Source organism: Camellia sinensis, chromosome 1, assembly GCF_055761805.1.
Source record: "Camellia sinensis isolate YWXY chromosome 1, ASM5576180v1, whole genome shotgun sequence".
NCBI lineage: Eukaryota > Viridiplantae > Streptophyta > Magnoliopsida > Ericales > Theaceae > Camellia > Camellia sinensis.
Genome location: NC_138961.1, coordinates 144,724,390 through 144,747,994, shown reverse-complemented (window position 1 = coordinate 144,747,994; position 23,605 = coordinate 144,724,390). Strand labels below are relative to the sequence as shown.

At 46.3% G+C, this 23,605-nt stretch overlaps 1 protein-coding gene across 1 annotated transcript; it reads right to left on the bottom strand.

Annotated features, from left to right (window-relative positions):
* Nucleotides 1–10,673: 10,673 nt before the first annotated feature.
* On the bottom strand, nt 10,674–14,187 carry LOC145820194 (uncharacterized). The gene is made up of 5 exons (XM_082915102.1): nt 13,977–14,187; nt 13,468–13,862; nt 11,903–12,399; nt 11,107–11,512; nt 10,674–10,784 (listed from the first exon to the last, which is right to left on the bottom strand). The coding sequence occupies exons 1-5, from the start codon at nt 14,185–14,187 to the stop codon at nt 10,674–10,676; spliced, it is 1,620 nt and encodes a 539-aa protein (XP_082771228.1).
* Nucleotides 14,188–23,605: the final 9,418 nt, after the last annotated feature.

Here is a 23,605-nt window from a genome sequence, read left to right as displayed (position 1 = left end):
CTAAAATTTGAAGATTTTGGGAAAAAGTTGAGATATTATGAAATTGATGCTTGATAAATTGTTATGTGAAGAAATAATGGAGAAATTCCTATGGTTGTATCAAATGAGAGAATTTCATGAAGGGAATGAGAATAGTCGATTTTAAAACTTATCATTAGTTTGTCTTGGAAAATTGAGTTTAAAAAATGATATTTAACATGTGGAGAATACATGAATGATGATATTGTTATATTGTCTCTTGGAAAAATATATATTATGATGTTATCTTAATAAGAGATGTGGAATTTGATCACAATGGAGGATTGTGTGGATGAATTGAGAAATTTCAAGGTTGTGATATAGAAATATGTTGCATTGGCACTTGATTTCATTATTATTATTTTTCAAATTGGCATTGTTGAGATATTTAAATGGAACTTTATTATTGTATTGAACATTTGCATCGCCATTCCATTTTATCATTGATGCAATTAATTTTGAATATTGCATTAGAAAAAGTATTGTTTTGAGAAAGAAAATTGTTTTGTGAAATAAGATCATATTGATTTGTTTTTAGGGTAACATTTGGAAGTCCAGATAGGAGGTGTAGTTCGTATTGGTTGAGTTGGCCTGAGTGTTCATGATGAAAGACTGAAAACACGTGCGGAGAAGGTACCACGTGCCTTCCGGTTAGCAATCGGTAAAGTGGGGATTGATAGTGCTTGTTATGCCTACTTGTAAATACCAACTTAGGAATTACCTGAGTAGTATTTACTGTCTCTTTGAACTACATTGAAATTATTAAATTGTTAAATTCTCAAGATTTCATGGTGCACAAAAATTTCAAAAGATAGAAATATATGTTTTTGAACATGGCAAGATATATGCATTCATCCCCTGAGATTATGTAAAATGTATATTCTTTGTTAAGATTTTCTTACTAGATTTTGTGTCCACCCTATGTGATTTTGTGCAAGAAATGATGTGGTGATCCCACCAAGTTAGAAGTGTGGAATATATTTTTAGAGTACATGGCTCTTTCCTTTTATTATAATTATTTTGACAAGCCAAAGGCTTTACATGTATGGATTCAAAAAATCATTTTTGTGTAACTGGGTTTAAACCTTGAAATTTGTAACCCTTGGAGGCATTAATTTGTACTGAACTTATTGTGCCACATGATATAGATTCATGTTTTAGGAATGTTGAATTTATATTCACACGTGGAATATCTTTTGTAAATCTTTTAATGATTAATGAATACAAATGTGGGAGATTCGAGGATGATGTCAATATTGAGACTTTATTTCCATTTATATTAAATAATGGAAGTTGATGAATCTATATTGTGTCAATTTTCGGGGTGTGACAGTATAGTTTGGTCTAGCGGGTCCATTTTTGAACTTTATTTTGATAATTCGAACTATTCACATTTTAGGTTTCGTCGAGTATCCCTACTAAAAAAGTTAAGTCAGTTAGATAACGGAGATTATGTGTTCGGATCAATTTTATATGAATTGTTTAGTTTTTCATCGTTTATTTTTTTTATACAAAATTGATTTGACACGTGGTTGTTGTTAGTCGATCAACTTAATTTTTTACGAAAATAATATACTCTACAAATCTTAAAATATAAACAATTCAAATTATCGAAATAAGAATTAAAAGCGATCGTGCTACGTAGCTCGAATGCCGTGGCTCGAGACGCGGCTCGACACCAAAACGACGTCGTTTTGGTGTCGATTTTGTTTTTTTTTTTTTTTCCTGGTTTGCAGAACGAAGCAGAAGAAGAAGAAGAAGAAGAAGAAGAAGAAGAAGAAGGAGGGAGAAGAAGAGAAGGGAGGAGGAGGAGGAGGAGGAGGAGGGAGGGGAGGGGGCCATAAAAACCGGTTTGAGGAGGAGGGGAGGCTGGGCTGCGACGGAGGCGAGGCTGCGACGGAGGAGGAAGCAGCAGCGGCGGCCGGAGCTGCGACGACGGCGACCTTCTTCCTCTCCCTCCCTTCTCTTTCTCTCCCTCTCCCTCTCTTTCTCTCCCTCTCCCTCTCCCTCTCGAGCCATTTCGAGCCTGGTAGCTTCGAGCTACCAGGCATTTCCGAATTAAAAGTGAGCCCAATATGCCCAATAATGAACAAAAGTCAATCCCTTAAAAATTTATAGAAAGTGCATTCGTAATAACTGTTTTGGATTTATTTGTGTTTTTGTCACTAATAGGACTTTTTTTCAAAGAAAAAAATTTCAAACCTTTCACTAAAAACTAAAAATTAGTATAAAAATCAAAACCCAAATAAAAAGTTGACATGTGAACTAATGCAAACATTGATAAGAAAAATATTTTAGGCCTTCTGATTTTCAAAGAGCCAATGATTTTGATGAAACATGTGGATCCTTATGGCGGTGTTTGGCAAAGATTTGGTTTCGAATATTTTTTGATTTTTTTCACTAAAAGATAAAGTTTTTGCAAAACTAAAAAAAATAAATTCAAACAAAAAATCACATCCAATTTCATAATCATTTCATTTTTTCTCTCATAAACATCACATCCAACCACAAAAAAATTCACATATCTTTCCAAACACCAAATTTTTTTTATCTAATAATATCTTATAACTAAAAAAATTTACATAAAAACTCACTTCCAAAACACTAACATAACATCCACAACACTTATTTTGTACCTATTTTAAGAACATCGATTGACCCTCTTTATGATTTAAGACAAATATTGTTGGGTACATCATGTAGGATTTTTTTTTTTTTTTTTTTTTTTTTTTTTTTTTTTTTTTAAGTGTGTATCATGCAAGGATTCACGTGTCTCACAAAAATTATTGACTGTTTGATTTATCAATTCTATAATGAAATTTTGAGAATCAAATGACCTTTTAAACCTTTTATTAAAAATTGATGATACAGTTTGTGATGATAGGACAGGTTAGATTGATCCACGCTTCTTAAGCCTATGTCTGAATGACCAAGCCCACCTAAAGACCTGCACAAGAGTTTAACAGGGAACAGGGAGTCCCCCAGTGAACCCTCCGACGAGTAAGTTAGAAAGAGAAGTGGAGTGTACAGATAGAATAGAGATAGAAAAGCTTACCCTTCTACATGTTTTCGACGTCTGCTTATATCCTTTGGTATTCATTATGTTGTCTCTTCCGACCTGTTACCTTGGCCGAAAGTCTATGCTGTAGCTTACCTTGTTCAGGGTGAGGGTGTGTTGTCTCGACGGAGAGGGGTTGTCGCAATAAATGCTGTAAGGGAGCCTCATTAATGGCGATGTGCAGTGGCAATAACTTTGCAGATCTTTGTCTACTGATGTGGCTTGCCCTTTTCTTGCCATGCATCTTGATGTCATTGGTTCTAATTGTTACATGGGGCTTCGGCAGTGTTGGGCTTCAGTATTTGAGATATGTATTGGGCCCTAAATGGTGGGCTCTAATCTTTATGGGCTTACCCATGTCAGTAGTCTCCCATTCCCGAGTGCAGCTTTAGTCCAACGAAGGGAATATTGAAAAGAATAAGGGCAGTGAAAGACAGGTAGGGTGAAGGCTGACCGAGCGGGGTGACCGATCGTGAGGAGGTGTAGACGTCCCCGAACGCCCGAGGAGGGATGAGTCCCCCGTTCCGTTCAATATTGGGCTCACTACAGTTCGGACTCTCAATTTGTCACGGTTCTAAATCTGAACCAAAGAGTCCAAATCCGGCAAATCATTTTGAGAAAACAGATTTTTGAAAGAAGTGCCAAACATGGACTGCTTTGCTAGATACAGAGTCGCCACCTAAATATTTTATTTTGGAGAAATTTAGGAAACCCTGACTCGTTTGCCTAAAGCCACGTGTCCGTCATCACCAAAGTTGCCTCGGCTCGGGAACTTGGGTACGATTCGGGAAGGTCACTTCGTGAACACCCCCGCTCGCCCGATCAAAGATCGGCCTCTACTAACCATGATATCTATTTTTGAAAATATTATGCGTTCTTATTCTGGTTATTAGCCTAGATTTACTATGTGATGCGCACAACATACAAGTATAGACTGGATCGCCTGAATTGGAACAAAACATTTCATGTTTGTTTATTTGAAAATGGTTTGATGGTGTTACCCGCAAGTAGACTAAGACGTGGATTTGCCACCCTTGGGTGGGCTTAGAAAATATGATTTTGCCACTATCTAGTGGGCTTAAAACACACATTTGATAAATTGTTCCAATCTAAATAACCCAACCTTCACCCACAGGCATTCAGTCAGTTATATCATATAAGCACATAGCCTCATGGTAAGCATGCTATTCATGGCAGTCACTCACACGCATGCAAGGATGCTAAAGCATAAAACTTGCCGAGTACTCCAAGCCAAAACAGAAGCTAGGTTAGAAATCCATGCATGATCCTAACTATACAGAAATGCCTAATGCAACACATGCAAAAATGCAACTATAGCAGGCTCGGCTATTCTAAACATGGCATATGAAATGCTACAGCTAGCATGTATTCAACTTGGAATTGAAAATACGATGCAGTTAGTATGATGCGCCGAGCCCGGTGCATGCAAAACAGATGAATGAATGCAAACATGTTAATTGAAACATGCCCTAACTTAACCATCATAAGGGGTAAATAAAAGAGAGAAAGACGTGGGGTTGGAAGACATACATCACACACACGCACACTTATTACAGTTGTGCCCTCGCTCGGAGGGTCCGAATAAATAATACAGTCCCGAATAAATAATTACAGTCCAAATAATTACAAAACCCTAATTAATTAACAAATTAAATTAGGAAAGCAATAAATTGGCATGCAAGCCAGGGACTGCCTCGACTCTGTTCCGAATGATGGATGATGCATGCTTGAGTCGCCTTGCGCGAAAATCCACTACAATGCCCCGGTTTGCCTCTGTTTGCAATTGTTCTCGGGATGCGCGCTAAGCTCCGGAAGGCTGCTGACTCTTGATTTGCTGTAACAGAGAGCAAGAAAGGGGCATGGCAAAGTATTTTCACATATGTGTGCTTGACTACTCTTCAGGGAGTGTAGTCCTCGATCCTCGTGCCACCAATCACGTATCTCGATGCATGATGGCCGAGGAGTCGAATTGCACGACTTAATATGAAATGAATGCACACATAAACACAACAAGACCGAGACTCCATCATGGATAATCCAGAGTGTTGGTGACTGGGAATTGAGATACGTTCCGTCACTCGGAGTACGAAACGTCTCTCGTTTTCCGTGCTCGGGCTAACGCCTATCCCAAACACAATGCAATATGCATGACATGCATAAATGCAATTCTAACATGCAACCTAGCATACGCAATGCTATGAAATGACATACACAATGCGCGATGTAACATGGCATACACGATGCTCTAACATACAACCTAGCATACGCAATGCTATGAATTGAAATGGCATACACAATGCATGATGGACTTACACCAACATGAGTAGACCTCAGCCGCACTCACATCAATGGCCATTAGATGAAAATGAGACACTCGAGATGCGTGCACACGTGCACGCAAACCGAGGATCGAACCTAAGGCACAAATGCCACTCTAACAAAGCATGGCAAGATATGAAACATGATATGCAAACATGCAAATTTCAGTACCAAAATATGATGCAAAACAGCCCCGAAACATGGAAACATGGCACCCGATGCATGATATGAGACCTGAAACTCGAAACTAGGCGCATGGAATGACTTATAGCTATACAAAGCATGCATTATTTGAATATGAAGCATAAAGACAGAATTAAGGCAGTCCCAAAACATGCATATTTTCAGTTTTAAGCAAGGCCAAAAAGTGAACACAAATAGGGCTAAGTTAACATGCAAAAATGGCCCCAAAAGAGAGATAAAGAAGCAAGTAGCAGCTGCTGGCCCCAAACAATGAAGAGCCCTTCAAAAAAGTTTAAGAGGGGCTCAAAACAAGGTATTTTACAGTTTATGGCCGAGCCCAAAACAGTGCACAAGTAAGCTTAAAATACTATGCAAGAAATAGGCCTAAAAGAAGGTTTAAACACAAAGTGTAAAAAGGGAGCCTCAAACAGCAAAAGACCCTTGATCAAACATGAATAGGGGGTCAAAATATGACTCTTTACAGTTTGGGTTGGAGCCCAAAAATTCTTGAAAGCAAGGCTTAGATATAGAGCAAGATAGGAACAAAAAAGAGGAAAAGAAGCTTACCCTTGAAGACTAATGGACCAGCAGCTCTTGGTCTGAGAAATGGTGCTCCTAAGCTCTGAAAAATAGCTCCAAGTTGTTGGAATGGATGGTGGTGGGGTGTATACCAAAAACCGGAGCAAACGGAGGTGGTTAAGCGGTCCCGAACCGAGGCACACGGCCGACGGTTCCGAAAATCGAGAACCGGGCTCCGAAACGGGAAAAATGGCCTACAACCACGAAACGTAGCCTACGGCCACTGAGAGATGATCTACGAGACTTCTCCCTCCATTCGGGAAGAGGAGACGAAGAAAACGAGACCTGGTTTGCAAACCGAGGCAAAGCACAAAAAAGTCCGGAAGTCCGGAGGCAAGGCTCACGACCGAGACTCCACGACCTCTGAATGAGCACAATATGCAACATCACCGAGCGGTCAATCAGTGACGTCTGAATCTTAAGGTCGGTCAAAAATGGGGTGTCTACAGAAGGGCCGATCGCGAAGGGTGGCCGAGTGGGGGGACCGACCATGCGGAAGGCCGACCACGAAGAGTGGCCGAGTAGAGGGACCGACCGTGCCAAAGGCCGACCGCGAAGGGTGGCCGAGTGGAGGGGCCGACCGTGCGGACGGTCGACCGGGAAGGGTGGCCGAGTGGAGGGGCAAACCATGCAGAAGGCTGACTGTGAAGGGTGGCCGAGTGGTGTGGCGCGGGGCTCGAGAGGCGGTGGGGCACGTGCTGAAGTGAAGTGGAATAGACAAGGAAGGGGAAAGAGGCAGTGGATCGTGGCCATACACGTGGCAGAATCTTGTAGTGGGGGAGGTTAGGCATTGGGCGATAGGCGAAACGATAGGTCATTATAAGGTGTTGAAAAGACAATTGTGGCAGAATTTTGAAAATTTTCAAACTAGTGAGAATTAATTGTGACCCTTGGAATATAGGCAAGCCGTGGGCCTTTGGTATTATCCGCTTTACCTACATTTTTTGTAAAAAATCAAAACATTCCAAGTGTGAACTCGTTCGTTGCTAGCGATACACCCCTGCAACGCTTTTTGAATTTTCTTGCGCTCGTATCCGAAGCCATTCGCAGACACACGACAGAAATGGCCTAGGAAGAAGCTAGAACTGCCAGGGTTGATCCATTAGGGGACGACAATGCGGTGGAGTTGGCGAAGCAGTATAGGACGGAGAGGCAAGTGGAGAGAGTAGGGGAACCGGCGGGACCACCGCGTTCGTTGACAGTGATAGCGGCTCCAGGCTGAGCCAGATCACTGGCATATGAAGGCCGACAAGTCGATCGTTACTGCGGGGGAGTTGGAGGGTATGCGCAAAAAATACCAGGTTCCCGCAGAAATAGAATTGACGCTACCAACACCAACGGAGAGGCCGTCCAACGCCCAGCCGGGGGAGTTTGCCCTCTACGAGGAGGCGTTGAAGGGTGGGTTGAGGTTGCCACTTCCGCAGGTAGTAGTGGATGTCTTAAACCGACTGGAAGTGGCACCAGACCAACTAATGCCCAACGCGTGGAAGATTGTACTGGCCTGTGCAAGTGCGTGGTCGAGGGCGAACGAGGGGGCGGCTATGACGGTGGACGAGTTTTTTGCCTGCTACAAGGCCTCGGGCCAGCAAGAAACTTGGGTCACTTTGCAAGCGGCAGCAGGGAGGGGTTTGGTGGTGGGGTTGCCGTCATCAATTAAGGGATGGGGGCCGTGGTGGTTCTACGTGTCCGTGAACGGGGGAGTGGGAGTGCGCACGGTGTGGAGAGTGCCCACCAAGTCTATGGAGCCAAAGCTGGGGGCTGCAGCGGAGGAGAGGGTGAAAAAGGTGAAGGCATGGAGGGAAAAGGAGGGCTCAAATGGGACGATCTCGTCCAGCCGTCCGCTTTGTTCACCGCAGGACTGGGCCCTCTGCCGACCGATGGAGATCTAGCACCGGCAAAACTAGAGGCGAGAAGGAAGGCGCAAGAGGCGAAGGATCGGACCATTTTTGCCAAAGCCCAAAAGTTCAAAGAAACGCAGTTAGGCCCGCCACCAAAACTGGTCATGAGGGAAAGAATCCGACCGCGCCCCAAGCCGCTGGTGGAAAAAGACTTGGGCAGTTTTGAGCCGCGACCGCCCCCAGTTGATTCGGTGAAGGAGAGGGCAAACGAGGAGGGGGAGGCTCTGAAGAAGAAGAAGAAGAAGAGGAGGGCTACCCCTGAGGGGGCCTCAGATGCGCCTGTGTCGAAGAGGGTGAGGGTTGGCGGGGAGGTTACCCCTATGGCGGAGGAGGCAGGGGAGAAGGGAGTAGGGGTGATCCCAGAAAGGGTGGTTGCCCCAGAAGTGCAAGGGAATGAAGGTCAGGGGGGCTAGGAGGAAGAAGAACACCTGAGTGCCAGGCCTAAGGTGCCAGTGGAGAGTAGGTCAGCTGACCCTGAGGAAATGATGGAGAAGTAGCCCAAGGGGGGCTCTGCGTCCCAAGAAGGGGGGGTCAAGGTGAAGTATGCGATCTACCATGCTCCTGCAGTGTCTCGGCGACTGGAGGGAAAAGAAGGCCTAGCTAGGACAGCTGCAGATCTTCTTTTGGGGGTAGTGGACGAGGCAGCCGTGCGCTCCGTGACCAAGTTTAATGAGGCTGAGCTTCTAAGGGGCCTATGCTCTACCCAAATGGAAGCGACCACCTTAGCAGGGGCTCTGCTAAGGAAGGCGGTGGCGGCAAAGGGTGAAGTGAAACCGCTGAAGGCGAAGTTGGAGGAGGCGAAGGCCCAACTTGAAAATTTCAAGAAGGAGAGCGCAGGCTGGAGGAAAGCTGTGCGAAGTGCGTGTGCCAGGGGGTTGGAAGAGGCAGAGAAGGCGAAGAAGATGGAGGTGTTGGCGATCGTGCAGCACAATGTTGCCGCTCGAGCCCATGCTGAGCTGCTCGCGATCAAGTTAGAGCTGGAGGACAAACGCCGCAAGGTAGTGTCACTAGAGTTCCAGCTGGCTGGCAAGCAGAAGAGGCTGAGGGATGCTCAAAATGCCTGTACGGTCACCACCGAGTGGTTTGAAGAGGCTATGACCAGCAATGAAGAACTGCGTGCCCAGCAAATCAAAGAAAATGATGAAGCAGACCTGAAAATTGCTGGACTGCAGAAGGAGCTGGAAGATGAGCGCGCTAGGACAATGGAGGAGAAAGCAAGGTTGGAGGAAGAAAAAGCTAAGGCAGCCTCTGAAAGGGCAGCATACCCCGACCTGTACACCGCAGCGGTGGAGCAGTTCAAGGGGTCTGTTGACTTCCAGATAGCGATCGATGCCGCGGTCGCCAACAACTTGGCGAGAGAGGGGGCTGGGGGGGTTGGCCCATCGGGAGCGACCGCTGGGGGCAGGAGTGAAGCAGAGGTGATCCAGAGCTTCCAGTGGTCGGACTTCTACAAGCATGAAATGGCTGAGATCTGGGACAGCAGGTGGAAGATGTTCAAGCGTAAAGCGGAAGAGCTGTTCCCAAACTTAGACTTGAGCGGTGTCAAGATTGACAATGATGACGTGGTCCAGACCCCCCTAGACGAGGGCGTTGAAAAAGAAGACCTTGTGTCAAGTGAGGAGGAATGATGGAAGTGGACAAAATTTGTACTTGGAGTTTGTTTTTTGTTTTGTTTTGTTTTTTTTTTTTTTTGAATGACTGTAATAAACTTATGTACAAGTTTGTGAATAAATAAAATTTTGAGTCTTGTTTTCATGCTATTGCTTTTGTTTGTGCATCTGAAATGAATGAGAATGGTGACTTATATAAGGCTTGTGTATAAATCATTGTGCAGTGCAAAATGTAAGGAAAACTCAATGTAAAGTGAAGTTTAAAATGAAAGGCAACCTGAAGAATATTAAAAATGAAGTTCAGCTTGTAAGAATGTTAAAAATTGAAAGTTTCAAATCATGACCCGAAAGTGGAGTCAGTCTAGCTTGTAAGGGTCCCCAAGAGTGAAGTTTTTAAATGACGGTGTAATGGTGTTGATAAATGAAAGATTAGTTTGGAACTTGACTAAGTAAAAAATGTTGTAAAAACATAGACCTGGAATTTTGACTAAGCGTGGCCAGTATGCCATAACCGTGAAGTTTGCATGACTGGCCTTGACCGAGCTCTACATCCGTGCTCAGTTTGGAGAAGCTATGATTAACTGACCCTTCGAGTAATTCAGTAGCTTCAAGTAACTCAGTCTGGCTGAGCTCTTCGGGCTCAGTCTGGCTGAGGCCTTAAGGAACTCAGGCTGACTGAGCTCGTCATGCTTGGTCTGGCTGAGGCTTGTTATGCTCAGTCTGGCCGAGGCTTTGCATGCTCGGTCTGGCCGAGGCTTTTATGCTCAGTCTGGCTGAGGCTTGTTATGCTTAGTCTGGCTGAGGCTTGTTATGCTGAGTCTAGCTGAGGCTTTGTATGCTCGGTCTGGCTGAGGCTTGTCGTGCTCAGTCTAGCTGAGGCTTTGGATGCTCGGTCTGGCCGAGGCTTTTATGCTCGGTCTGGCTGAGGCTTGTCATGCTCAGTCCGGCTGAGGCCTTGTATGCTCGGTTTGGTCGAGCTCTTCGTGCTCAGTCTGGCTGAGGGTTTTTGTTGCTCAATCTGGCTGAGGCTGCAATCAAAGCGTTATTGGAATACCACAAATAACTGAGATACAAGCTTGCTGTCATACAAAATGTAGCCTATTGGATCATAAATTTACACCATATGAGGAGAAAATGAGAACATTCAAGTGTGCAGATTGTCAAAAAGAACATACAGCAATTGGATAATACAAAAGTGCAATTCTTATTGAAAATAGCGCTTCAAATGCTCAGCGTTCCAAGGATGGGAGAGGTCTCGACCTTCCATGTCTTGAAGTCGGTAAATGCTCGGACGTAGTCTGGCTTTCACAACGTAAGGCCCCTCCCACTTGGCTGCCAGTTTGCCCTCAGTCGGATTTTTGGTGGCAAGGATTACTTCTCGCAAAACAAGGTCCCCCACGGTGAATTCCCTCGGTCTGACCTTGCGGTTGTAATGTGTTCTCATTTTCTGTTGGTAGGAGGCCCGTCTGACAGCGGTGGTTTCTCGGAGTTCTTCGATCAGATCTAGGTCTACCCAACGCAGCTCTTCAGTTAGTTCTGGATCTAGATGTAGAACCCTTGGGGTGGGCAGACTGATTTCCCCTGGGATGACTGCCTCAGCGCCATATGTTAAGCGAAATGGGGTCTCCTCAGTGGGAGTTCGGGCAGTAGTGCGGTAGGCCCAAAGTACATTCGGTAATTCCTTAGCCCAGAGTCCCTTAATAGCTTCCGGTTTAGTTTTGATGATCTTCAGAAGAGAACGGTTGGTGACCTTAACTTGGCTATTGGCTTGGGGATGGCCTGGAGAGGAGAAGCATGACTGGATTTGGAGCTCTGCGCAAAATTTCCTGAACTTGGCATTGTCAAATTGTTTACCGTTGTCAGAGACGATGGCTTAAGGAATGCCAAATCTGCAGACGATCGACTGCCAGATGAATCTGGTTGTGTTCTGCTCGGTAATTGTGGCAAGGGGTTCTGTTTCCACCCATTTAGTGAAGTAATCAATGGCGACAATGGCGAATTTGGTTTGGCCTCGGCCAGTGGGCAATGGACTGACCAGGTCGATTCCCCATTTGGCAAATAGGTAGGGACTGTAGAGTGTGATCAATTCTGTAAGAGGAGCATGGGGGATGTTGGCGAAGCGTTGGCACTTATCACATTTAAGAACAAAGTCTGTCGCATCTTGATTGAGAGTGGGCCAGAAATAACCAGTGCGAAGTATTTTGTGGGCTATGGACCTGCCACCCGAATGATTGCCACATACGCCCTTATGGATTTCTCTCACCATGTATGTCGCCTGAGCAGGGTTGAGGCATCTGAGGTATGGGCGTGAAAAGCCCCTCTTATACAAAAGACCATCGACAAGAATGTAATTGGACGACCGAACCCTGACTTTGGTGGCCTGCTGTTTGTCATCTGGTAGTTCTTCCGTTGTTAGAAATATAAAGATGTCGGACACCCAAGGGATAGGTTTATTTTGGAGGAAGTGGACCGCTTGCTGGTCGGGGGATATGGCAGGGTGGGTCAGGTATTCGAGGTGAACACCGTGGTTGAGATCTGACTGGTCTGCAGAGGCTAATTGAGCCATCTCATCTGCCTTACAGTTTTCCGCCTGAGGGATATGTTGGATGTGGAAAGTATTGAAGAGACGAGCAAGGGGGAGTGCAAGATCCCTATAAGCCCGCATTGTGTCATCCCTGGCCTTGAATTCCCCCGTAATTTGTCCGACAATAAGCTGGGAGTCACTGAACACTCGGATATGGCTGACACCAATGTCTCTGGCTAGGCGGAGACCTACTATCAATGCCTCATACTTGGCCTCATTATTGTTTGCATCGAATAGGAAACGGAGAGCACATTTGAAATAATCACCGTCAGGGGCGGTGAGGATGAGACCAGCCTCACTGCCTTTTTTGCAAGATGATCCGTCGATGTTAAGGGTCCAAGAGTGGGGGTCTTCTAGCTCGGTAGGGATCGGTGGGGGTGGAGGAGTTGTGGTTAGGGTGAGGTTAGTGAATTCCAAGATGAAGTCAGCAACAGCCTGTCCCTTAATTGTTGTTCGAGGCCGGTAGGAGATATCAAACTGACTGAGTTCGACGGACCATTGCATAAGCCTGTCGAAAAGCTCTGGTTACTGCATTATCTTCTTCAACGGTTGGTCAGTGAGGACCACTATGGAATGGGCTTGGAAGTAAGGGCGGAGTCGTCTGGAGGCGGTGACCAAGGCCAAGGACATTTTTTCTAACAATGGGTAGTTTTGTTCCGCCCCCTGAAGAGCCCGACTGATGTAGTAGACCGGTCGCTGGACAAATCTGTCTTCCCTGACGAGTGCTGCACTAACTGCAGTGTGTGGCACGGCTAGATAGAGGAAAAAGGGGTTCGCCCGTGATGGTTTGAGAAAGTAAAGGGGATTAGCTATGCACTGTTTCAACTGTTGAAAGGCCTCTTCAGATTCTGCCGTCCACTCAAAAGTTTGTCGAAGGACTTTGAAGAAGGGGAGGCACTTGTCCGTTGCTCGGGAAATAAAGCGGTTGAGGGTGGCCACTCGGCCAGTAAGCCTCTGAACCTCCTTGACTGTTCTGGGTGACTGCATTTCGATTAGGGCCTTGATCTTTTTGGGGTTAGCCTCGATACCCCGCTGACTGACCATGAACCCCCAAAACTTTCCAGATCCTACGCCGAAGGCATATTTTTCCGGATTGAACTTCATCTGGTACTTGCGTAGGGTGGCGAAGGTTTCTCGCAGGTCGGCCAGATGATCGGTGGAGAGCTTGCTCTTGACCAGCATGTCATCGACATATACTTCCATGTTCCGGCCTATCTGATGATGGAAGACGACATTGACCAATCGTTGGTAAGTGGCCCCAACATTCTTTAACCCAAATGGCATCACACGGTAATGGTAGGTGCCTCGGTCAGTGATGAAGGAAGTGTGCTCCTGGTCAGATGGGTGCATCAAGATTTGGTTGTATCCAGAGAAGGCATCCATGAAACTGAGCATTTGATGACCGACCGTGGCGTCAACTAGCAGATCTATGCGAGGAAGAGGGTAGCTATCCTTGGGGCAAACTCGGTTAAGGTCGGAGTAGTCGACACAGAGTCGCCATTTACCATCGTTTTTACGAACCAGAACCACATTCGACAGCCATCTTGGGTAGTCCACATTAGTGATAAACTGTGCCTCAAGGAGTTTGTCTACTTCAGAAGCAATAAGATTATTGCGTTCTGGGTGAAAAATGCGCTACTTCTGGCAGATGGGTCGGAAATGGGGCTCAACACTGAGACGGTGGTTGATGAAGGAGGGATCAATACCCGGCATATCGGAGTGAGTCCAGGCAAACATGTCGTGGTGCTCAGTCAGGAGGGCGGTGAGGTCGGTCTTGGCCTGGGGGGATAGTTGGCTGCCAATCTTGGCAGTTTTTGCAGGGTTGGTGGGGTCGATAGAGACCTCGATAAGCTCTTCCACTGGTTCTTCCCTAACCAGCTCATCCTCGTCTTTGACGTCAAGTCCTTCAATGATCATGGTTTCCTTAAGCTTAACCTCTTTAAGTGAGGCAACATAGCATTCTCTGGCTACAGTCTGCTCTTCCCTGACTGTGCCGACGCCTAGATCGGTGGGGAACTTGACGGCAAGATGGAAGGTGGAGGTGATGGCTTGGAAGGCGTTTAGGGCGGTGCGGCCAAGGATGATGTTGTAAGCAGAGGGGCAGTCGACAACGAGGAATGTGAGCAGCTTTGTGGTCTGTCTAGGGTACTCGCCAATTGTGATAGGAAGATCGATGGAGCCGATGGAGGTCACCCGGTCGCCAGTGAAACCTACCAAAGGGGTTTGGAAGGGAGACAGACTTTCTTCTCCAATCTTGACCTGGCGGAAACAATTGAGGAAGATGATGTCTGAAGAACTGCCATTGTCGACGAGAACCCGTCTGACCTTGTAATTGGAGAGGAGGGCGAAAATAACGAGAGGGTCGTCATGAGGCTAACGGATGCCTGTGCAGTCGGCGTCAGTAAAGGTGATAGGCTCGGTCCACCACCTGGGGTGTTTGGAGGGTCGATCCAATGTGACAACTTCTTTGTCTGAGCCTTGCCTTATTTTCCTGAGTTCTGCCCGTTGAGCCGAGTGGGATGGTCCTTCGCACGCAAGCCAGTCGGAAATAACTTTGATTTCTCCAACAGGTGAGGCGGGATTACCTTGTGCCCGAGGTTGTTGTGGAGGGCGATCATGGCCTTGGTTAGGTTGGGCTGGCTGCCGGGGAGGGGTGTGTCGGCGGTTGTTTTTGGTGGGCTTAGTCTTTTGCCTTTGCTAAGGACGGGTATCCGTGAATCAGCTAAGACGTCCCTGATGTATTAAGGTCTCGACCTAGTCTTTGAGGTTAACATAGTCATCGGTATTATGGCCGTGGTCTTGGTGAAAATGGCAATATTTGGACTGGTCTTTCCGATTGGAGGGGGTTCGTGATGGTTGGGGCCATTTTAGGGGGTAATCCCGTTGGATCTGATTGAGGACTTGTTCCATGGGGGAATTAAGGGGTGTGTACCGCTCGAACCGATTGGGCGGTCGGGTTGGTGCCGACCGGTCGGCTCGGGGGGGTCGGTCGGTATAATGCGGAGTTTGGTAATTATACAGGGTGTTTTTGGCTTCTAAGTCTTTTTGTTTTTCTCGGGAGGTCAGGTTTTTTGTTGTAGGGTCTTGGCGAGCGGCTAGGGAATCTTCTGCGTTCATGTATTTTTGGGCTTTGGAGAGTAGGGCTACCATGGAGGTCGGGGGGTTTTTTGAGAGGGAGAAAAGGAAATCAAATGACCGTAGGTCGGCCATGAAAGCCGTAAGGATGACCTTGTCATCGTTTTCCGCTACCTGCAAGGCTTCGGTGTTGAAGCGGGTAATGAAACTGCACAGCGACTTCCCCTCCGTCTGGCAAATATTGAGGAGTTGGGTTGTTGGACGTCACTGGCGCTGGGCTCCTATGAAATGGTTAAGGAAGGAGTCACTGAGGTGCTGAAAAATGGAGACGGAGTCTGCTGGGAGTTGACTAAACCAAAGTCGAGCTGACCCCTTGAGTGTTACGGGGAAAACCCGACACATGATTTCGTCGGGGAATGCATGGAGGATCATGGGGGTTCTGAAGGTCTCCAAGTGATCGACTGGATCTGTTGTACCGTCGAAAGAGTCGATGGTGGGCTTTTTGAACTTAGGAGGAAGAGGTTTGTCTCTGATGGAGGCAACAAACGGGGAGTTAGCTGTGGAAGATGGTTTATGTTGTATGTTCTGCATGACCCCTTGGAGTTGGAGCTTCATGGCTTGGAGTTCCACGTCTCAGAGAAAGATGTTGTCACCACCAGAGGGCAGCGGGGGCTGGACGCTGCTGGCCTCTCCTTTAGGGATTGGTGCGGGGATCGATAGTTGTGGGCCCCGGGGTTGCAAGTTTATACCTGGGGGAGGGGGTTGCAAGCCTTCCCAGTTGGGTGGATTAGGCTGCGGGATAGTATGGCTCGAGGCTCGTTCTTGGTTGGGAGGAATATCTGGAGGTGGTGGAGGGGGCACAGGAAGGTTTCTTTGGAGTAGAGCATTAATTAGGGCTTGGTTTTGCTCGGCCATGCGGTTAATGCTATTGGTAAGCTTGATGAAGTATTGTGGTGGGTTGTTTGGATTGGGGGGGTCAGTCTGATGGTCGGCAACATTATGGTGAGAAGCCATGGATCTAGTCGTGACCATACACTTTGATGGGTAGTAGGAAAGGGTTATTGGGACAGGGCCTCCGGCGACAATGAGCATAACTGGTGCGTGGAGCAAAGCTTTCCCACAGACGGCGCCAACTAATGATACAGTTTGTGGTGATAAGACGGGTCGGACTAACCCATGTTCCTTAAGCCTATGTCTGAATGATCAAGTCTACCTGAAGACCTGCACAAGAGTTCAACGGGGAACGTGGAATCCTCCAGTGAACCCTTCGACGAGAAAGTTAGAGAGAGAAGTGGAGTATAGAGATGGAATAGAGATAGAAAATCTTAACCTTCTACATGTCTTCGACGTCTGTTTATATCCTTTGGTAATCATTACGTTGTCTCTTTCGACTTGTCACCTTAGCCGAAAGTCTATGCTGTACTTACCTTGTTCAGGGTGAGGTCGTGATGTCCCGACGGAGAGGGGTTATCGCAATAAATGTTGTAAAGGGGGCCTCATTAATGGCGATGTGCAGTGGCAATAACTTTGCAGATCTTTATTTGTTGATGTGGCTTGCCCTTTTCTTGCCATGTGTCTTGATGTCATTGGTTCTAATTGCTACATGGGGCTTCGGCAGTGCTGGGCTTCAGCATTTGAGATATGTGTTGGGCTCTAAATGGTGGGCTCTAATCTTTATGGATTTACCCATGTCAAAAACTAAAACTGAAAGTTAGTATAAAAATCAAAAGCCAAATAAAAAGTTCATATAAAAGTTAATTCAAACATAATTTTTTTCTAGCCATATCGAATTCCTTTCCATTAAATCGATGAGAGATATATTTAAAAGAACAATAATAATTGAGATCTCTTTTTTTTGGCACTCATAATTTTGTTTTTAAATCTTAATCATTAATTGTGGGGATGTATTTTCTGGATACCAACACGTGGCAAGGTGACGCCGACGTGTTAGCCGAAGTGCCACGTGTCCTGGTTGTGACGCCGAGGTTATCTTGGCGAGGCCGAGGTTATCTCCGAAGATATCGAAATCCTAGATAAGCGGATAATGGATAAGGGGCAAGAGTCCTAGAGTAAAGAAAAGACTTTGCTAAGATAAGGATAAAGCTCTTAGGGAGTTTATCTTTATCTTTTGAAGAAATCCAAAGTAAGAGCAGAATTGGAGTCCATAGAAGTCAAGCTTCTAGTAGGACTAGGATTGAGTAAACTATAAAAAAGAGGCACCCCTGTGGGTCTAAGGTACGCAGTTTTATGCTTTGAATAGTAAGTTTAGCACTTGATTATCTTTGAGAGATATATTGACTTGATCGTCGGAGTGCCCCCGACTGGAAGAGCCACCGCCGGAGCCTTTTTTTTCCGTTACAGGTTTGCTGAAGCCATCTATTCTGCCGGTGCTCTCCAGCTGATTACTAGGCGGGCAGTGTGGTCAGAAAATCACTCACACAATTTGGCGCCGTCTGTGGGAACTTAGAAGAATAGATGGCCAGTAACGGACAGAGGGAAAACATTGGGGGCGACACTCCTGCTGGGAGTGGCAGACCAATTGACCTTGACGTTGAGAGAGACAACCACAATACAGAAACTCATGACCAGGGCCACGGAGAGAAAGACGTCGGCCAGGAGGGCGACGCTTTGAAGAGGACAGACCAAAGCAAGTATTATAACGAAGATAACCTTCAAGTATGGAGGGACAGGTGCGGAGGGATGAGGAAGTAAAAGACTTGGCAAACAAGTTGGCAGACCTACAGTCAGTGGTCAACTTCATGATGCAAAACAATGTCATGCAGCCACCATACCCGCTGCAGGATACGCCGATGCCAGCAACTAACACCCAGAAGGGAGGAAGAAGAACAATCCCCGAAGTCCCTCAGCACACCAGGAGCGGAAGGCACTCTCACCGACCTTCCAGGAAAGGTGGACGAGAGGAGCTGAGACGAGAGGAGTCTCGAAGAACGCATCACACGAAGGATCCAGAGCCCAAAGAACATCGGCATGTTCAAGGGCATGCGCTTTGCTTTGACACAACACATAGAGAGAGATCAAAACGAGCCCACCACGAGGCCGAAAGTAGTGTGCCGAAGAGATTGAAGTCCAGAGATAGACGAGCTCCAGAAAGAAGTAAAGAAGACTTGAGAGATTACCTCAAGTGGAAGCAACAGAATGCTAAAACCGAGGTAACTTCCCCGGTTAAGCCGAGGACACCATTCTCGGTGGAACTGGACAAATTTCAAGCACCAAAGCGATTCAGTATGCCGAGGTTCCAAATATATGATGGTAAGTCAGATCCCAATTTCCACGTCGGGCTATACCTGAATTCGATGGCATTATATAGTGGGAACGAGCCGTTGCTCTGCAAAGTATTCCCCTCGTCCTTCGGGCAAATTGCATCAGATTGGTTCCATAAACTATCGAAAGGAAGCGTAAAGACTTGGGAAGGCCTAGCCGAGATGTTTGTGGCCAGGTTTGTGGCGAACAAACTACAACCATTGAGGGTGGACGCATTGATGGCTCTGAAGATCAGCAAAGACGAAGGCCTTAGGGCCTATGCGAAAAGGTACTATGAGGTGTTCAATCGAATACCAAAATGTAATCAAGAAGCAGCGGTCGTGTCATTCAAGAACGGCCTGAAAGACAATTGTCTACTACGGAAGTCTTTGGCAAAAACTTTGCCAAAAAGCATGGAAGAGCTCATGGAGAGAATTGAGAAATATGCCAGAGCCGAGGAAGACACATCGGGGAATAAGGAGGTAAAGCAGGAAAAAGGAAACGGCGAGCCGAAGCGAAGCCGAGGTTACAACGGATTTAACAAATCGGAGATAGAATTGAGGGATAAACAGGCAATGAGCACTGTGTTCCGAATCCCAGTACACAAAGTCCTGGATCAAATCCGAAATCAACCTTATTTCAGAGCACCAGCAAAGGCCCCAGGGGAATTCATGGGAAGGAACGTTGGTAGGCGTTGTGCTTACCACAATGAAGAAGGGCACCCAACTCAGGGCTGCAGAGCCCTAAAAGCATACTTAGAGGACTTAGTAAGGCAAGGCCATCTGAGGGACCTCGTCGACGAAGCCAGGACAAGAGAAGAGCAGGCAAGATTGCCTCAAGCACCAACGGCCCCGCCTCCCCTAGCACAGCAACCACAGGGAGGGGGACCTAGGGTGGTTAATGTAATTCACTCAAAAGTGAACGAAAGCGATATTCGGGGGGAAACCCAAAGATTAAAACACCTACAGCACGTGAACCAGGTCAGACATAAAAGACCTCGGCCTGAAGAGTGCCGAGGACTGATGATAGCCTTCACTGAAGTTGACCTAGAGATGGTCCAGCATCCGCATAATGATGCCTTGGTAGTATCCCTCCAGATTGGGGAGTGCCAAGTGAAACGCATCCTAATAGATCAAGGCAGCTCTTGTGACATCATGTATGTTAGATGTTACAAAGAGCTATGCCTTCACCCAGACGACATGGAGCAATCGAATGGCCCGATGGTCGGCTTCAATGAAACACCGACGTGGCCACTGGGCGCAACAAGCTTGGAAGTACAAGCTGGCACTAAGAAGATCAGGACAGAATTCATGGTGATTGACACACCTTCACCATATAACATCATCTTGGGAAGACCATGGTTGCATGTAATGGGGCAGTTCCCTCAACATTGCATCAACTACTGCAGTTCCCAACAGAGCATGGGATTAAAGAAGTCAGAGGAGATCAACTACAGGCAAAAAGTTGCTCCATGGTAGCAATGAAGTCTACTTGCAGCGTTCGAGAGTCAAAAGAGGCAGAAATTGAAGATGAGGACGTGGAAGTACTAGAAGACGTCGGCAAAGAACCAGCCGAGAAGAGTGAAGAGGCGCTAAAGAAAATCCTCGTCCAGGATGGAGACGAAGAACACTTCTTTCTTCTCGGATCGAGCTTAGCTGAAGAAGAGGAAAAAGAGTTGGAGACTTTTTTAAGAGCCAACATTGAGGTGTTCGCCTGGACACCTTACGAAATGCCTGGCATTGACCCCGAGGTCACTTGCCATAGACTGAATGTCGACAGGTCAGCAAAACCTGTGATTCAACGAGCCAGAAGATCGACATTGATGCATGTCGAAGCAGTAGAAGAAAAAGTGGACAGACTTCTGGAGGCCAGGGCCATCCGAGAAGTTCATTACCCGACATGGCTATCCAACACAGTAGTGGTAAAGAAGAAGAACGGTAAATGGCGGGTCTGCGTAGATTTTACAAGCCTGAACAAAGCTTGTCCCAAAGACTGTTTTCCTCTACCCAAGATTGACCAGTTGGTAGACGCCACATCTGGACATAGAAGGATGAGCTTCCTGGACGCTTACAGAGGATACCACCAGATAGCCATGCACCCTCCAGACAAAGAGAAGACAACGTTTATCACCCCGAAAGGACTGTATTGTTACAAGGTAATGCCTTTTGGGTTGAAAAATGCAGGAGCAACTTACCAAAGGCTAGTAACCAAAATGTTCAAACACCTGATTGGCCAAACAGTAGAAGTCTATATCGATGACATGGTCGTGAAGACCAAGGAGACTAAGAGTCATCTTGCCGACCTAAAAGAGGTATTCAAGATCCTCAAAACATATCGGCTTCGACTCAACGCATCAAAGTGCTCATTTGGAGTTGGATCTGGTAAATTTCCGGGGTACCTGGTAACAAGGAAGGGCATAGAGGCTAGCCCAGATCAGATCAAGGCCATCCTAGACCTACAGAGCATAACATCGGCAAAACAGGTACAAATGCTTACTGGAAGGGCCGCAGCCCTAAACAAGTACATAAGCCGAAGCTCAGACAAATGTAAACCCTTCTTCAACCTGGTAAAGAAGACCACGGACTTCCTATGGACTGAGGAATGTGAGGCCGCTTTGGCCGACCTAAAGAAATATCTGACCACGGCTCCGGTCCTCTCGACACCTGAACTAAGGGAAGAGCTGTTTTTGTACTTAGCTGTGTCAGAACACGTAGTAAGTGCAGTGCTAATCCGAGAAGAACAAGGAGAACAAAAGGCTGTTTATTATGTAAGTAAAACCTTTGCCGACGCAGAAACAAGGTATCTACCACTAGAGAAATTAATACTGGCCTCAAAAAAATTGAACCATTACTTTCAAGCGCACAAGATTGTGGTACTCACAGAGCACCCACTGAAGTCCCTGTTGCAACAAGGAGACTTAACAGGAAGAATTGCAAGATGGGCAGTTGCCTTGGGCCAGTATGACCTAGAGTTTAGGCCCAGAACAGCAATAAAGGGCCAAGTTTTGGCCGACTTTGTGGCAGAATTCACGCCTGAAACCATCGAACATCGGGCTCCGTTAAGCTAGGATGAACATTGTCCCAGCAAGCAAGGAGAATCCCAGCCTAAGGCAAAAGAGCAAAGGAAGGAAAAACTCAGACCCGGCAGCATCTACATCGGTGACTCATTCAGATTGTTTGTCGATGGAAGTTCGAACCGACAAGGAGCGGGGGCAGGAGTATTGCTGATATCTCCAGATGGAGAAATAATTAAATAGTCCATCTGTTTGGGGTTTAAGGCCTCAAACAATGAAGCAGAATACGAAACATTAATTACAGGGCTAAAACTGGCAGCAGCAGCAGAAGCAGATGAGGTAATCATTTTTTGTGATTCACAGCTTATTGTTAACCAGTCAACAGGAGAATTTGCAGCCAGAGATGAAAGGATGTCGGCATATGCAAAAGAGGTCATCAGATTGGCAGCCCTATTTCAGAACTGCCGACTACTCCAAGTTAGCAGAGATGACAACACCCACGCCGATGCGTTGGCTAACCTGGCAAGTTCAATGCAGACTGGAAAAACAAGGGCAATTATGATTGACTATATGTCGGGCCTGAGCATAGAACCATAGAGCACAGAGCAGGAAGCAATGTGTGTGGACATGAGGCCAAGCTGGATGGATGCAGTTGTTGCATTCCTGAAAGAAGAAAAGCTGCCAGAAGATCGTAAGGAGGCACACAAAGTCAGATTGAAATCGGCTAGATTCAGTCTAACAGCAGATGGACACCTCTACAGAAGGTCCTTTACTGGACCCCTTTTAAGGTGCGTACACCCTTTGCAGGTTGAAGATTTCCTATATGAAATCCATGAAGGAATTTGTGGAAGCCATGCTGGGGGCAGATCATTAGCCCACATGGTCATTAACCAAGGGTATTGGTGGCCCTACATGCAAAAGGATACTGAAGCCTACGTGAAGAAGTGTGAACAATGCCAAAGGTTTGCACCTTTGTTACATCAGCCAGCTGCTGACCTAAACCCAGTATCCAGCCCTTGGTCGTTTGCCCAATGGGGCATGGATCTTGTTGGGCAACTTCCCCAGGCAACTGGGCAGAGAAAATACTTGCTGGTAGCAACAGATTACTTTACGAAGTGGATAGAGGTAGAACCTCTTGCCAAAATCCGAGATGTGGATGTCAAGAACTTTATATGGAGAAACATTGTCACCAGATTTGGCATTCCAAGAGCAATAATTACCGACAACGGAACGCAGTTTGACAGCAAACTCATCAAGAACTTCTGCGCGAAATTCAAGATAAAGAATTACTTTTCAACACCAAGTTTTCCCCAAAGCAATGGGCAAGCAGAAGCATCCAACAAAGTAATTTTGGATGGGATAAAGAAGAGGCTGCAGGCAGCAAAAGGAAAGTGGATAGACGAGTTACCCAATGTACTCTGGGCATATCGGACTACGCCGAGAAGATCAACAGCGGAAACCCCCTTTGCCATGGCCTATGGCACAGAAGCAGTCATTCCATTGGAAGTCGGCATCCTAGGGATCCGAACCCAGGGAGTTGAGAACGGGACAAATGACATACTTTTAGCCCGAGATCTGGATCTTTTGGAAGAACGAAGAGAGAAAGCTGCAATTCAGCTCGCAGTATACCGGCAACAGCTTGCCAGAGCTTACAACAAGAAGGTCAATCCAAGAGATTTTCAAGTTGGCGACCTAGTCTTGAGAAAAGTCGTCGGCAACAAGAAGGATCCCAGAGAGGGCAAGCTTGGCCCAAACTGGGAAGGACCCTACAGAATTACTTCGGTATTAGGCAATGGAGCTTATCGGCTTGAAGATAACGAGGGCAAAGCACTGCCAAGACCTTGGAACACTTGTAATTTGAAATTCTTCTATCATTAGATGTACATTATTTTTGGCCAAGGTCATCAATAAAATCTTTTCCCTTTTCTTTAAACACATATGATTGATAAAGTTACATATTGGTGTTTTTGGAGACATGAATAATGA

Bases quoted from the DNA above. Each gene is read 5' to 3' on its own strand.
- LOC145820194 (XM_082915102.1), bottom strand. From the start codon at position 14,187: ATGATCATTGAAGGACTTGACGTCAAAGACGAGGATGAGCTGGTTAGG. The intron at 13,863-13,976 runs GTATTGATCCCT...TTGCTTCTGAAG, and splicing joins GACTCACTCCGATATGCCGG to TAGACAAACTCCTTGAGGCA. The intron at 12,400-13,467 runs GTATATGTCGAT...AGTGACTCCCAG, and splicing joins AGATAGGCCGGAACATGGAA to CTTATTGTCGGACAAATTAC.